At 43.9% G+C, this 16315-nt stretch overlaps 1 protein-coding gene across 4 annotated transcripts in view; it reads left to right on the forward strand.

Annotated features, from left to right (window-relative positions):
- The first annotated feature begins 6 nt into the window (after window positions 1–6).
- The window catches only part of TBC1D24 (TBC1 domain family member 24), a 35632-nt gene continuing 19323 nt past the window's right edge, over window positions 7–16315 (forward strand). For 2 of the 4 annotated variants that reach the window (XM_030958127.1, XM_030958130.1), the window contains exons 1-3: window positions 7–74; window positions 11658–11786; window positions 14215–15249. In XM_030958127.1, coding sequence (XP_030813987.1) covers window positions 14291–15249 — 959 coding nt within the window. In that variant the 5' untranslated portion in view covers window positions 7–74; window positions 11658–11786; window positions 14215–14290. Of the gene's footprint in view, window positions 75–11657; window positions 11893–14214; window positions 15250–16315 lie in introns of all 4 variants that reach the window. The other 2 variants (XM_030958128.1, XM_030958129.1) reach the window with 2 other exon arrangements.

Raw genomic sequence — 16315 nt, forward strand, 5'->3', positions numbered from 1 at the left:
CGCGCCCTCTGCGCAGGCGCGGGGCCGCTCGCGCCCCCGGTCCCGCCGGACGCGGCCCGGAGCGGTGGAGAGTGGTGAGGGCGAGCGCGGCTCCGGGAGTCGACCGAGGGGGATGGAACTCGGTGTCGGGCGGTAGCATCGCGGCAGCATCCTCCGGCGAGGGGCCGGGAGGGAGCCGGCTCCGAGACCGGCCTTCGTCAGGTCCCCGTGTCCGGGCCGCGGGTCGCTGGCTGTGCTCGTGCGAGACCAAGCAGCAGCTGCGGGGGAGGCTCGGGCGCGGCCCCAGCCGCTGTGTCTGGCCGTGGGCTCCAGAACCCAGGGCGGAACCTCCGGGGGTGTCGGTGACCGGAGAGCGGGCGCTGGTCCCTGCGGCGAGCCGGCCGTGGGGGCTCTGGGCTGCGTCTGGGGCTGGCTCGGTGTGTGGAGGGGCTGGAAGATGTTCGAATGGCTTGTGCGAGCCTCAGGTGCCGGGCAGTGCCTGAGGATCTTCTGCCCGCTGCTGACGCTCGCCCCAGCACGCACAGTTTATACCTATTCTGCCAGCCCACCCCCGCAGCAGGGCAGCGGATCTTGGCAGGGAGAGCTCTCTAAGCCCAGCACTTGTGTTCTGCTGCCTCTGTCTTCAATGTTTTTGAAATTTCTATAATGAAAATAGAATTTTGTTGAGAGTTTGTTTTCACCTTGGTCTTTCCGGCCCATCCTTCAGTGAAAATTGCTGCTGGAATATTTGGGCTGGCACGCTGTTAGCCACCAAACACCAAATTTAGAGTGCTGGCTGGAACCTGCCAGAATGCTCCCAGGCCTCTCTGGGCCTGCGAACAAGCGAGCAATAGCTGGGTGGATGCAGCTGATGCTCAGCTGATTCTGGTCCCAGGGCAGCAGGAGGGAGGACGCCTCTCAGGTGCTGTGGACTTGTGAGGAGAGGACAGTGAGACCTTCTCCTTTGAACTGTATTATCTCAATCCTTGTGTTTTTATATCCAATTCCTACAAGAAGCTGGAGCATCTGAAAGCTTTTCTAGTTTAGAGGAAATCCCGGTAGGGTTTTCAGAGCATACAGGAGTACCAGAGCATAGAAATAACATGGATCATATCTAGGGCACTGTATTACCAGAGCAGGGAATTCCCTGGTGTTGGAATTTCCTTCTCTCTGTAATCACTAGCTGTTAGACTGTTGCAAAAGACTTCTCCAAGGTGGTTACTCAAGAATAACAATGATAACTCAAGTTCAAGGATTCCAGCAGCATTTTATGGTAACTTTTTGTTCCTTCCAAGCAATACATGATACTTATATCCTTTGTAATTTTCAAAACAGCTGTGGATAGTATTGAACAATAATTAGGTGTTGGGAATCCTTGTACTGAAAGTCTTTTCTGTCATTAATATTTGAAAGTTTGCAGGTGTTCACACGGCCAGAAATTTTAACTCAAAGAAAAGCAGCTTTCTCCCTGTTTTTTGGGGGATTGGTTTATTTGTTGTTTGTTTTGAGGGAGTTGTTGTGTTGTTTTGTTTGAGATTTTTTTGGTGGTGGGGGGGTGTTGTGGGTTTTGTTTTGTTCTTTGTTTCTGGGGGGTTTGTTTGTTTGGGGCTTTTGGGGTTTTTTTGCTGTTAATGATTAAGTGCTGCCAAGTAAATATTTCTAGCAGGCTGTTTGTGGATCCATCACATATTTAAGTACCTCTGCTCTTCCCAGCTCACTCCTTTTTTTTTGTGATCTTTGTTTTCTCCTTTTGGTTGTATTTGCTTATTTGTTCTGTTAATCTGAAATCTTTAAGGCCTCCATCCTCTGATCCCCCTGTTATTTGGACTGTAAAGAAAAATGGGAAAAGAAGCTATCCCTGTACTGAAATAACTGTATTTAAGGCAAGCAAAGCAAAGCAGTCCACACTGCATGGGTGTCTCACCATCTCCAATACCAAGGTTATTGCAGTCTGATAATGCATTGCTTAGGCATTATTGTTGTTGTGTTGTATGCATTGTCTGGCATTTGTTTAGGTTGTAAGTGCCTTTGCTTTAGTGCTGAAGAGACATACAGCCAGTGACAAGCACGTTATTGGTAACATATCATAACTTAGGTCCTTGCTGTTCTTCTGGCTCTGCAGAATTGCCCCTGCCTTCCCTGTTAGGTTGGAGAGGCAGCTGGAACTGCTGCTGTTGGGCTGTGTGGCTGCATGCTCAGGCACAGATGAGTCTGTGTTACCACTCAAAATTGATAAACTGTGTTGCTGGTCTGAAAGAAAAGTAGCTCCTTTTATTCTGTCTGTACAGCCTTGAATCAGGACTAAAGAACTACAATTTTTCTCAGATTTGTTTGGGGATGCCCTTATTTTCAGGTTTATTTGCAATAATCTGACACAATTGAATGGAGTGTGTTGGCGGGTGCAGTAGGTTTTGTTGCAGAAATGGTGTTCTTGAGCTATTTCCTGCTTTGGTACTTGACCAGTCACCTGATACAAAAATAGATCTTATTGCACTTTAATTAATGATTGATTGGCTTGGAGTCCACATGTGTTGGTGGGAATATGTGCTGGTGAGGTCCTGTTCTGGACTCGAATGTTTTAAAATCCCTGATGTTAATGGAAGTGCTTGTATCTGTGGTGTTCTTGGGCTTTAACAGAATTCATTTTTTCTCCTCCTGCTCAAACTTCTGCAGTTAGAGAACAATTGCCTGAACTTTCAGAAATGTTGCAAAAGACCATGAGCTGTTGATTCCCACTGTCTTGTGAAGGAGACTCAGGAGAAATCTAGGCGACTGCCAATGTCTGTGTTAAGGAGTGTGCTGAATGATGCTTGAGGTGTGGGCAGCTGCGTCACCACAGAACCACAGAGTGGTTTGGCTTGGAGCAGCCCTTAGGGCCCATCTTATTACACCCCCTGCCATGTCCAGGGATACCTTCCACTGTCCCAGGTTGCTCCAAGCCCCATCCAGTCTGGCCTTGGACACTTCCAGGGATCCAGGAGCAGGGATTCCAGCTTCTCTGTGACTGCCAGGGCCTCACCACCCTCACAGGAAAGAATTTCTTCCCAGTATCTAATCTGAACTTACTCTCTGTCAGTGTAAAATCCTTTCTCACTCTCCTGATTATGTTGTCAAATAAGGGTAACTCAGGTGTAGCTGCCAAAATTCAACACTTCATTATTTTGGTTTTTTTATGGGGAAAACAACTTAAAGGAGAAATAAATCATCCACAAGTGTAGTGACTGTGTTTCAGAAAACTTGTAATGTTATTGCCAAATCTGCTACACTGACTATCAACATTTTGAAAAGAAAAATAATGTTCAGATTAGTTTGAATTTTTCTACCTAACAGGACAAGGGCCAGATACCAACTCTCAGCAAATCAGCTGTTCTAACCCCATAGTCCACTGCATATCATCAGAGTATAGTTGGGTTTGTTTCAGAACTGGTGATTCAAACACTGCAGAGCTGGAATTCCAAAATCATGTACCTGTGCAGCAAGTACCTATTAGTCCCTGAAAGAGAGACACTTTCCAGAGATTGCCTATTTAATGTAGACTTTGTACATCCTGTAGAGAATAGAGGGGGCTAAAAGTATTTGTGACACAGCTGCCACAAGTAGTAATCCTGCTTGTGATTTTAGAGACTGAAATGAGTTGTTGATGCTGCAAGCACTTTAATAATGTGGTTATGTTATTTAGCTGTTCTCTTTGGTGAGGGTGTTTGTCACCTTGTTTTCTATAGCACAGTTTCAGGAATGAAGGTTGGAAGCTATGCGTGCAGATAACTTTTTTTTTTAAGGTGTGGAGGTCAGTGGTGCACCTGATGCATGTCAGTGTTGCCCAGTGCACTACTGAAAAAGCAGAATAGTTTTTACAGATTATTTTTCACCTCACAAACAGGCCCAACTAAAGGGAGTAAGTTGTAAGAAGATCTGTACAGTCACAAGTTCTAAGATAAGGGTTAATAAAAGCACTTCACTCTGAGTGGCAGAGGAGTTTTGGGATTCTTTTTGTTTAATAGTTTTGTTTTGTAATACCTTCATTCTATAAATAAAATGTTTGTTTTCTAATCTGGATGTGGAGACAGGATTCTGCTCCTGGTTTACATTTCAATATGCCTGTATCCTCCAGGTGAGAAACTTGGAATCCATTGGCCAGTGCAGTGCCACTGGAGAGAGGAGTAGATGTGTTGTGGGAGTGTCAGGGGGCAGGACAGTCAGGACGGAGATGAGAGATCTCTGCAGCCAGGTCAGGAACTTGGGGTTTATTGCAAAGGGCCTGGGTGCAGGGCCCTGCTGGGAGCTGCCAGCCACAGCTCAGAGCAGGCTGAGAGAAGAGAGGGGCAGAGAGGATGAGAGGGTAAGAGAGCAAAAGGGGTAAGAGAGCGAGGTTCCCATTACAATACAATAAATCATCTTCTGTGTTGAATATTCTAATTCTCACTAACCAATCTAGTACAAGATACAAATCCTATAGCATTTCCATACAGCCTATAAGAATCATTACATCACCATACTGTGTTACTTTTTTAACCCTATAAACTCCTCTTTGGGCCCCTTCTGCTAAGCTAGTAGGCCCTGCTCTGACCCTTGGACTTGTCTGCAAGCAGAGGGTGTTGTTTCATCAAAAGGGGATTACCTTCAGCCAGCCATACCATTGTTTTCCAGCTGTTCAGTAACTGAGGTATCTCAAAGCTTGCTTTCATTTCAATCTCACTTATAGTTTCCATATTCTCAAAATCTTTTGCCAGACAATCATATTTATAAAGCTTTCCTGTTTCATCTTCCCCAACAGTGTGTCACGTGTGTTAAATTCCTTCAAGTTTCCTCAGAGCAAGCACATGGGTACAGAGCTCCCTCAACAGCAAAGCTTCCTGTAAAACCTGTGCCCTGGATTCTGAACATTATGACAGGGCTAGTCACCCAAAGTTCTCTCCCCAGAAAGACTAGAAGATTAGCAGTATAGTATACACTAATAGTAAGATTATAAACTTGGCAACCAGTCTGTTGTGATTTTGAAATCACAATCAAAGTAATGCAGGACTAGTGTGGGATTTCACACTCATCAGTTTTTCATTACGAGGTGCTGTTTCTGTACCTTTGCTGCCACACAGCAGTGTTTGTTGCTATTATTTTAATCGAGCATAAGTTTAGAAAGATGACAGAAATAAGTACCAAGATAAAGCAATGTGTTGTTCCAGTTCCCCAAAATGGAGCTTTTGGATGAGCTTAGGTTCTCCTTTGCTTGAAAAGTGTAGTAAGTATCTGAATATCTCCCCTGTGTAAGATAATCTACACTTGATTTCAGGAAAAGGGTTGTCCATTACGGGGCATACCAAATTATTGAAGCTTTTCTTCTGAGCAAGGTCAGAAGGAAGGAAAAAAATCTGTAGGGTTTTGCAGGGCTGGAAGAAAATTAAACTCTTTTTTGTAGGCTCATCTTACTGTAAATTGGCTTTTGCTTTCCAAGAGAAAACTGCTGTGCCCTTATACTTAATGTATACAATCATGAAATAGTCTGAGATAATAAGGTTTTCCTTCCCTGTTTTTAGCTGCTGGCTGAAGTTATGGGAGCGTAGATCTCCCCTGGAATAAAAACGTTGTGGGGATAACTGTTGGCAGGAATGAAGTGTACATCTCCATTTGCTTACTACACATACAAGAAGTGTGTGTAGTGATTTCCATATGCTCAGCATGGATAAGGATTTGTGTGCTCCATTACACCAGGGTTACGGCTGCATCCACACCCTTCCCAATTTAGGTACCCCTTAAGCTTTCCAGCACTGCCCCTCAAGGCTTTATATGTTCATGTGTTGTTGCACTGAGGAGGTCTTAAACCACTATAAACATGTATTATCAGTTAATTTTACAGAAGAATTAAACTGGCATAAGTATCCACACAGATACTTGAATTTTTTTGACTAAATTGTCTTTTTGTTCTGTTTTAAAGATGATATGGGGAATTGGGACGTTGGCTGATTTCCTTAACAGACTTTAAATGGCACCATTCATATTTTGAACCTTTCTCAAGAGAGAATGTCCAGCAGTCATCTGTGTGGGTGTATTTTTGATAAATATGAATATTGTGGGGAAAATTATTCTGAGCATTAGTTTTTAAAAATTACATATGTATTTGTTATATTGTGTATATATACAATATATTGCCATGCACTGGGAAAGGCTTCTTGGCAAACATCTCTCCTAGGGATGCCCTTTCCTGGTATCTCAGATTGTGTCTTCTGCTTGTAAAAATATACCTGTGTTTCCATTCATGCTGTGAACTGCTGTTCTGGACCTGAAGAAACTCTAAATGTAAAAGAAATAACACATGGCTGCATGTACCTGTAAAGTACGTGTTCCTGCACCTTCTGGTTTAGATAAGAGGAGAATGAATAAATCAGTGTTTGACAGAAACCAATGCAGTCACTGTGTCTGAGAGGAGAACATATCATCAACAGATATTTAAATATGTTTTTCTGCCAGTAAATGTAGTGGAAAAGAGTCTCAAGGTGATAGATGTCAAACTTACAGCATCCAGTGCAACAGAGAGGAAAAAGGGATTGTTTTATTGTGTATGGATTTGATACCATATCACGTTTATCACTGACAGTCAACACTGTCTTTGGTTCTACGTAGTTGACTGTACTTCCAAACAGAGAAAGATATAAGTCTTTCTTATGGGAAAGTTAAAATAATAAGACCAAAGACTGTATGTTCAGAGTCAGAGGTTGCTGTTCAGGGGGTACATGTTTGTAGTTATTTCCGATTTTGCAACCAAGGGAAGACAAATAATTAGCACAACATGAAGGATTTTTTCAGCCTTACAGTTTGGAAGGACCAGAAGGAAAACTCAGACTATGTAGTCAGAAAATTGTATTGATCTTTTTGCACTACTTTGGCAGATATCTTTTTGATAATGGATCATTTTTAATGCATCATGTAAGATAGTTCTGCAGTTAAGTGCAGTTTTCGTCTGGAGGAAAAAAGATAGGAATTACCCTCTCTTTAATTTTACTGTTTGTTCCTTGAGTGTTTTTAAGGTGTAGGCAGGAGGGAAAGCTACTGACCTATGGCTTTGGTAACGTTTGCCTCCAGTATCCTCTTACAATGCTCTGCTCTTTAGCCTTTTTGAACCTTTGTGGAGCCATTAACCATTTCTTTCCTCTTACATTTTTTCAAAAAAAAATGTGTTGTGTTTTTCCCCAGACTTTTATCTTGTTTGGTTCTGTGTGTGCCTTTTTGGTATCTTACTGCTCACAGCACCCACAGGCAGGGACTGGACATCAGAAGTGCTTGTGTCATCCCAACCTGGAGATGGGAAGGAGGGGATGCTTTGTAAGTGCTTGCAGCTATGAGATGTATTTAAATTAGATGTTAGGAAGAAATTCTTTCCTCAGAGGATGGCGAGGCCCCAGCAGAGGGTGCCGGGAGAGGCTGTGGCTGCCCCATCACTCGAAGCGTCCTAGGCAAGGTTGGACGGGGCTTGGAGCAACTTGGGATAGAGAAAGGTGACCTTGTCCATGGCAGAGGGTGGAATGAGATGATCTTTAAGGTCTCTTCTGACCTAAACTGTTCCATCATTCTATGGCATACACATTCTCCTCAATATATGCTACGATCACTTGCCTGCCCAGCAGTGAGGAAGTGCTGTGTCTGAATGTGCATCTGAACTTCAATGAAGTGCACAACAAATTAATTATAGATAATTTAGACTGTTTAAGAAGGTGATTGTATGTTCCTAAGAAAGAAAACATGGGATTCTAGGACAAACTCTGTTACTGTGCTTCATACACAGTGGTGATATCCTGAGAGAAATTACCTAAATGCCTAAAAGTATTGGCCCTGTAGAGTGCTCTGATATCAGGTCTTTATCAGTTACTTGGGAAATTGAGAGGTTTTTAGACTTTGTCCTAAAAGCATATCAAAAACCCAGCAGGAAGCATCTAATAATCTGCTATCACACTATTGCTAAACTTGTAATAGAACATTGTCAGGAATTTTATCGTGGCACCCAGCTTGTGAGTACAGAGTGCCCAGGGCACATAGAGATCGAACTGCATTTAACCATGTCAAAGCAATCCATCGAGCTCTGTGTACTCTGCTGGAAGGGATCATCACTGCACAATGCAGCCACGTGCTCCCAAACACTCTGCATGAAATGAGATGGTCACTTTCTGATGCTAAATGGAGCGTTTCATTCAAGCTTTGAAACACATCTGCACCAGGGAGGGGTGGCAAAGTTACCGTTGAGGCTGTACAACTGTACTTCTGATCAGGAGGTGTTTGGGTGCAGGGGGAACAGTGATGTCCAGTCTTGTTCCCAGATCCATGTAGCAGAGATGTCAAGGTGTGCTGCTGTAAGTCCAGGATTGGGAAAGCTGCAGGATGCACTGAAATACTGGGGGAGGAGAGGGAAGCTGCCTACCACTTGTCTTTCGTTCTGCAGTTATTACTACCTTACTGAGTTGCTTTGTGCTTCTGTCAGACTTCCCTTTATGAAACAAACATCTCAGAGGTGATTGAGTACCCCTCAAGAATGGAATTAATCTCAGACTTTTGGGGTTAATTTCCTCTTACTGGGAAAAGGACTAGTAGCAAGCAGTGTTGAGGAAGCAGTTCTCATTATCTCTTCATGTGCCTTCTGCATGGATTAGTTGCACAAGGTTATGAAAAAGAACAAATTTGAGTCTTTTCCATGCCTACAACACTGATCAGAAATATAAACACCAAAGGATATGCTGCAGGTCTGGAGGATTACGTTACTCTTGATTTGAAAGGCTGCAAAAAGGAAAATCAGCTTTCTATTAGAACCTTTAAGAAATGCCTGCCAGAATGTTGGTTGTCAGTATCTAACTGTATCTGTACATAGCAAAGAGCTAAATCCAAGGTGGTGTAACTGCTCATGCACAAGATTAAAAATGTAATTTTCAAATTTGGTAGTTCCTGTTATAGAGCAACTACACTGGATTAATATAAGTGCTTTAATAATCTTTTAAGCTGTAGGGAGACTTTCAGAACACAAAGTTGCAAGAATACCTAAATGGAATGGGGAACCAGGATCTCCTGATTAATTATTGCTTGGGTTTTTAGGACACTCTCTTATGTTTATTAAAAGCAATATCAAATAATGTAATCTCAGGCCTAAACCAAAGTTGGAATTGTTTTTTAAGAAGTTCAGACTGTGAATATGTCACTACTGTAGAGTATTTCATGTGCTCTCACTTTGAAAGAAATAGTTGCCCTCTGAGTTAGCTGTAGTTCAGATATTTCAGTTTGCTAGCTCCTGCATTTTGTAAAGAAAAAACAAACAAACTCCTTTAATAATAAGATAATTATTCTAAATAATAAAATTGTTGAACTTGCCCTCAGCCATGTTATCTTTAGTAAAATTTTAAGCTTATATTCCCCATACTGAAAGTAAGTAATAATTCAAATCTTTTTTTCTGATGTGTTTTTAAACACTTTCATCGAATTTTTCTTTGTAGACAGTATGGGAATTTCCCTGTCACACTTGGCTTCACTGCTGTGTGTTTTATACAGATTCAGACAGTTTTCAGCAGTCTTCTGAAAGCAATCCAAAAGACAATGGGAAGAGCTAAGGGAATGAAATGGAAAATGTGGCTAGAGTAGCAAGCTAATTATTTCCTGAAAATTCAGTCACTGACTTAAAATCATGCAGGTTGCTGTGGTCTTTGCTTGGGTTTAAATAGTAATGGTTGCTTGCCTGCTCCAGAGTTTAAACTTAATCTTGCAAACGCTTTTGCCTGTCTGGCCATTGTTGGCAGATCCTCAGTATGCATTTTTCTAGTTCTACTTCTCACTTGTGTGCTTGCTTTTTTTTTTTTATATTGCACTTACCTCAAGAGCTCAGTTAAAAACTAATAAATTTAACAATCTACAATTGCAGGATAGGTCCTAAAAAGAAAGCTTTCTCCTGGTTCTGTTCTTCTATGTTAATTCCTGCTTTTTTTTAAAGTCAGTCAGCTAGAAAGGATAATGACTGCTTACTCTTAGTACAGAACTTGAACATTTTGTGGCTGCTCAGAGAAGCTGTAGCTGCCCCTGGATCCCTGGAAGGGTTGGACAGGGCTTGGAGCAGCCTGGGATAGGGGAAGGTGTCTCTGCCCATGGCAAGGGGTGGAATGAGACGAGCTTTAAAGTCCCTTCCAGCCCAGAATGTTCTGTGATTCTATGGTTGTTACAAATTCTGCTTTTTTTGGGGTTTTTTTTTTTTTTTTTTTTTTGTTGTTGTTTTTTTTTTTTGGTTTTTTTTTTTGTTTTTGCTAGTTTATACAATGCCCTTATCATTCTATGCCAACACATACTAGACTGCATTTCAGTTCTGTGCTGTTCAGGTGCTCATCCATCCTGTTGTCCCCATCTCCAGTTAGGGGACATTTACCATAACATGACGTTGACTTCTCTAAAGCAGGAGGGAAAGTGGTTTGCTGCAATAAGGGGCTGTAAATGAGTCTCTGCCTGCCTATAGCCATATCTGTATATATACATTTTATTCTGAAATGATTTTTTCTCTTCTGCCTGTCTTACCCTCCTTTATATGGAGGGGTAAGCAAGGTAGTTCAGGTGAATATGGGACTTTGTGACACAACTGCACTCACACACAGCCATCCTCTAGTTTTACCCCCTAACTGAAACTCCAGCCTCCCTCCAAATACAAGTCTGTACTGCCTGCTCATTTCCTTGTGGTGGGAGGGATGGGCAGGAGACAGCCCTGACTCACTGGCTCTTGACTGCTGAGGGCGAGACATCTTCTGTCTCCTCTTCCCAGCAGCCCAAAGTTAAACATTGCCCTTTACACGATTACCAGAAGAGAGAGAACTTGACTCACAGGAGAGGGGGAGGACAATTCAGAAAGAGTTGAGGAGGAGTTGAAGGCTGGCTGGAATTTTCCTGATATTTCTTGGGCTCTTCTGTGGCAAGTAAATCCTCCCTGTCTGAGGCCTGCTGGCTTACAGTAGCTGCTGGCAAGGTATCAGGAGCTATGCACCATTGCACTGGAGCACACAAGTTCTTTTGGTTTTGCAAGCACAGTTAAGAGCTGGTCATGCTCTGGCAACCCTGACAATGCCCAGTTGTTTTGCTGTCACTTTTTATTGCAGCATCTAGACCTGTGAAAAGTATAAGCAGCCAGACCTACTTGCAGACCCCACAGATTTATCCCAGCCAAAAAATGTATAAAACTGTGAGCTCAAATTAAAGCTTCTGGCAGTCTGACTGCCACAGATTTCAATGAGCTTCAAGAGCACACATTAATGAAATTCATTAGTTCCTGGAATGGGCAATAATTGCTAGAGTGAAAAATGTCTGTTTGATGCAGCCTCTATTATGCCTGTGTATCTTAAGAAATAAGACAGGAGAAGAACGTTTACAGGAGAAAAAAGAAAAAGCCAAAATTAATCTGGGTGTCTTAGAAGTTGTCATATATGATGAACATTTTACTTAACCCTCCCTAATATAAATCTAAGCAGCTCCCAAGGGATGATGGCAGAAGGTAGAAGCGTGCTGGAGACACAGCAAGCACAAGGCAGTGATAGTTTCTATGATGAAATGTCCAGGAACAGAATGGTTCATCTTCCCATGCTTTTGCCACTGCAAAGTAGGATTAAATTTCTCTTCGACAAAAGGACGTTATTTTAGGATTTGAATTAAAAAGGAATTTTAATTTCTGTGATTCCCAGGTGGAGAATTACTGAAAAATGTTCACTTCCCTGGAGCTGACATTGGCTCTGCGATGGACTGGTGTCCTGCTGTTACCAGATCTCCAGGAAACACATGCTGAGCTCACTGAGACCCCACAGCTGAACTGTGTAAGATATCTCACTTTCAGAACTGGAGTCAGGACTATGTGTTGCCTCCTTTAATTACAGTCTGATAATTGGTTTTAGATGTGGAAGAATGCAACAAAAAGAAATGGTGAGCATTTCTGTATCGCTCTTACACTATAAGAATGATGATCTAAAACCAGTCTTCTTTTTATAAAAAAGACCTGAATTAAATATGGTAGAGAAGAGCCAACCAAAAGTGTTCTCTGAAAGGCTCCTGCATGCTGCTGCCAAACTTTTAAAAGAGGAGTTAAATTTGGGACTTCAGCATGTGATTCCAAAATACCCAGGTTAGCATTTACTCAGAATCTAGAACTGTCTGGATTGGCTGCTATGGCTGCTTCAGGCAAAATGTTTGATTTCTTTTCCAAAGGTGCAGCTATGAGGATGAGATCTCATCTTGATGGTATATCTTCCTTAAGAGCTTCAAATCATTTTAAAGCACCTGATTTGTGGAAAATGGATGGTGTTTGCTACTACCTTCCCAAAAGCATCTTCTGAGAAAGCTGCTCGGGCAGGCACAGACAGTTCCTCAGTCCACACTCACACCACAGATAGGTCAGCGAAAAAAGATGGAAAAGGTCTCTGTACAGAGTTTCAGCAAGGCTTATTGTAGAGTCATGCTGAAGGAGTCCAGGGACAGAAGACAATGAAGCAATGCAGTGTTCTGGGTTAAGTATGGGGTCAGGGGCGGTACAAGGGCAGGGCAGAGGGCAATGACCTATAGGGAAAGGGCAGGGTAAAGAGCAGTGACCTATAGGGAACTGGGGTGAATTAGCATAGTGCTGCAGAGCACCATGGAAAAAACCGTTTTGTCTCACCCTAAGCACTGAGGCATTCTCAAAGCCTGTGGCAGATTCTTCCAGGGCATCAGAAGTTCCCTTAACAGGCTCAAAGGCCTCCAGAATGGAAGACCATGCCAATAAAGGTCAAGTTCCATGTGTTTTTCAGTCTATCAGAACTGGAATGGCTAAGAGTTCTTTGGAGGCCTTTCAGTGAGTATTTTCATTGCTTTAACCTTGCTATATAACATCTTAATTGGACAGAACAGTTTTATGGGCCTGTTGGATTTTATAGGGATTGTCTGCCTTTGCAGAGTGTGCGGCTTCCACAACCGTGTTTGCAGCTTCAGTTGGACACTGAGGGCACATGGGCAGAGGATCCAGCACTCAGCAGAGCTGCTGCAACAGTGGAGGTTATTGTGCATCCCCTTCTGGCTTTGCACTGGCTGATTAAAGCCGGTTTGAATATAGCCTTTAGTGGTCACAGCCACACTCTCTGCTGGGGCACAGGTGTGCTTTGAACCTGGAGCCAGCAGGTAAATCAGGTAAACCTGGCACATGGCACTAGAGACCAGAACCTGATGTTTCAGCTCCTGGTGCTGTCACAAAGGTTTCTGTGGCATCTCCAATGGAAGAGCTGTTGTGTGCCCCTGTCACAGGGCATGGCCAGCATCCAGAGCAGCACTTAGAAAATCTAAGTGCTTTAATGAAGGTGTTTGAAACTGACTTGACCCTGTGCTGCAGTCTGGAAGCGGGGTTCTTGTCCTGCACCAGTCTCTCTTCTGGCACTAGCAATGATCTGGCTGACAGTACAGCTGCACACTGTCATTGAAGTTGGAAAAGACCTCCAAGATTGAATCCAACCTTTGACCAATCACCACCTAGTCAACTAGATCAGAGCACTAAATGTTACATCCCATCATTTCTTGATTGCTTCCAGGGATGTTTCTTGAACACTGTTCAGGGACAGAGAGTGATTCCACCACCTCCCTGGGCAGCCTGTTCCAATGTCTGACCACTCTTTCCATGAAGAAATCTTATCCAATGGAAGAGGAAAATTGTACCAGATTAACAAGCTAATCTCAGTGACTATGTGGTCACACAAGTGTTATTACAAAGAAATTACTTAGAAGACATGGCTGTGGTTAGTACGAGCACAGTGTATCTCCTCAGTGGCCGCACTGTCTGAGAACAGCATACACTACCTGTGAGACTGCATCCTTCTAAGTATAAGTTTCACTTTATACTTCCCCAGAGAATTGGAAAGAGAGATTGCAAATTGAACATACTTTGCAATTTTTTTTTTGCAATGGGAGTCTTCTGTTCTCTTAAGTAGGATGTTAATGTAAAGGTCCAGCCTCAGCTTGGACTTTCAGTTAGGGAAATTAATTTCTTGGAGAGATGTCCTCAGGATCAGCCTCTTGGCTGGCCTTTGATCAATTACTGCAGTAGGAGTTACTGACAGAATGGAAGAAAAGTTTGGCTTAAAAATAAAAAGGCATCTTTAACTTTCTTTGCTTTAGAAAACAGTTTTGCCATTGCAGGAACAAGTATGCACAGATCTGTGTTCATAAAGAAAATAAGACATTATCTGTTACTCAAATGTCTGGTTTTTTACTTCCCTTTTGCAGAAAAATCCAAGAGTCCATCAATGACTAACTAAAGTCTCAGTTTTCATGATTTATGTGATTTGCTTCTCCTGAAGCCATGGATGAATACAGCCGCTTTGTAGACTGGGACAAAATGGATGTGAGTGCCCAGAGCCAGGATACAAAAGAGCTCACCTGCACAGACTTACATGAGCTCAAGCAGCTCGCCCGGCAGGGCTATTGGGCCAAAAACCACTCTCTGAGAGCCAAAGTGTACCACAAACTCATCAGCAATATCCCATGCCGTACAGTGACCCCAGATGCAAACGTATACCGGGACATCGTGGTGAAGATCATTGGAAAACGCAACAGCAGCTCCCTTCCACTGCCAGAGTTCGTGGACAACAGCCTGATCCCCACGTACTGCCTGAACGCGGAGGGCGTCGGGGCTGTCAGGAAGATCATCCTGTGCATCGCCAATCAGTTCCCGGACATCTCGTTCTGCCCGGCGCTGCCCTCGGTGATCGCGCTACTCCTGCACTACAGCAAGGACGAGGCCGAGTGCTTCGAGCAGGTCTGTCGCATCCTGGCTTGCAATGACCCATCCAAGCGGCTCATCGACCAGACCTTCCTGGCCTTCGAGTCCTCCTGCATGACCTTTGGGGACCTGGTGAACAAGTACTGCCAGGCAGCCCACAAGCTGATGGTGGCAGTGTCCGAGGATGTGCTGGAGGTGTACTCAGACTGGCAGCGGTGGCTCTTTGGAGAGCTCCCCATGGCATACATTGCGCGGATCTTTGACGTCTTCCTGGTGGAAGGGTACAAAGTTCTCTATCGTGTCGCTCTGGCTCTTCTGAAATTCTTTCACAAAGTCAGAGCTGGGCAGCCCATGGAGTCTGACAGCATCCAGCAGGACATTCGAGCCTTTGTGAGGGATATCGCCAAGTCGGTGTCCCCAGAGAGGCTCCTGGAAAAAGCCTTTGCTATCCGCCTTTTCTCTCGGAAGGAGATCCAGCTCCTGCAGATGGCCAATGAGAAGGCTTTGCAGCAGAAGGGCATCACAGTCAAACAGAAAAGGTAGGGCACAGCACAGGTAACCTGAGCAATCTCCTGAATTTTCCCAGTGTGGGGAGCAGTCCTGGGTGACAGGTGGGGAAGCTCCACTGGTGCATGCTGGTGTCGGCTGATGCACTTTCTCTGCAGAAAAACTCAGCAGCTCCAAAATCAAGTGTTGCTGGGATTGTAATGGGAACTTTAAATGATACTATATTATATTAAAGAATGCTATACTAAACTATACTAAAGAATACAGAAAAGATACTTAGAGAAGGCTAAAAAAGATAATAATGAAAACTCGTGGCTCTTTCCAGAGTCCCGACAAAGCTTGTCCCTGATTGGCCAAAGAGTGAAAACAACGCACAGCAGAAACCAATGAAACAATCACCTGTTGGTAAACAATCTCCAAACACATTCCAAAGGAGCAAAACACAGGGGAAGCAAATCAGATAATTATTGTTTTCCTTTTTCTCTGAGGCTTCTCAGTTTCTCAGGAGAAAAATCCTGGACAAGGAGATTTTTCCAGAAAATGTGAATGCCACAGCTTACTGTAGCTTGGAGGCCTTTGCTCATATCTACAATTTGAACGCTTCATCTCCCCATATTTTTGAATGAATCACAAGGAAAAGGAGTCTGATGTATCAATTACATCCTTCTCCATAGCTTTACAAGAGGATTTCAGCCCTAAGATCAAGGCATCTCCTCATCTCTCCCATCTGAGACTTGATTCTTTCTTCACTGACCTTGGTGTCTTCATGTTGTTCTTCTACATGTTCTCACTTTGTCCTTTTCTCTCATCTGAGGGAGGACTGAAGGTCTGCAAGTCTCATCTGTGCACTGAAAGAGTCAGTGTCTCACCCGCGGCCTGCAGGTGGTCACCTGAGCCCGGCCAGAGCTGCGGCTGGGCCGCGCTGTGGGGGAGGCCCGGGATCTCAGCAGCCAGGCCAGAACACAGCAGCAGCACGGCCGGGGGCCGATGGCTTCTCCTCCCGCTGCCCGGGGGTTGTGGGCGAACCCCGACGGCGGCAGAACCTTGGCCGAGCCGGCCCGGCCCGGGGCTGCTCCCGCGGCCGGGCAGAGCCCAGCT

The sequence above is a fragment of the Camarhynchus parvulus genome, chromosome 14, assembly GCF_901933205.1.
Source record: "Camarhynchus parvulus chromosome 14, STF_HiC, whole genome shotgun sequence".
Classification (NCBI taxonomy): domain Eukaryota; kingdom Metazoa; phylum Chordata; class Aves; order Passeriformes; family Thraupidae; genus Camarhynchus; species Camarhynchus parvulus.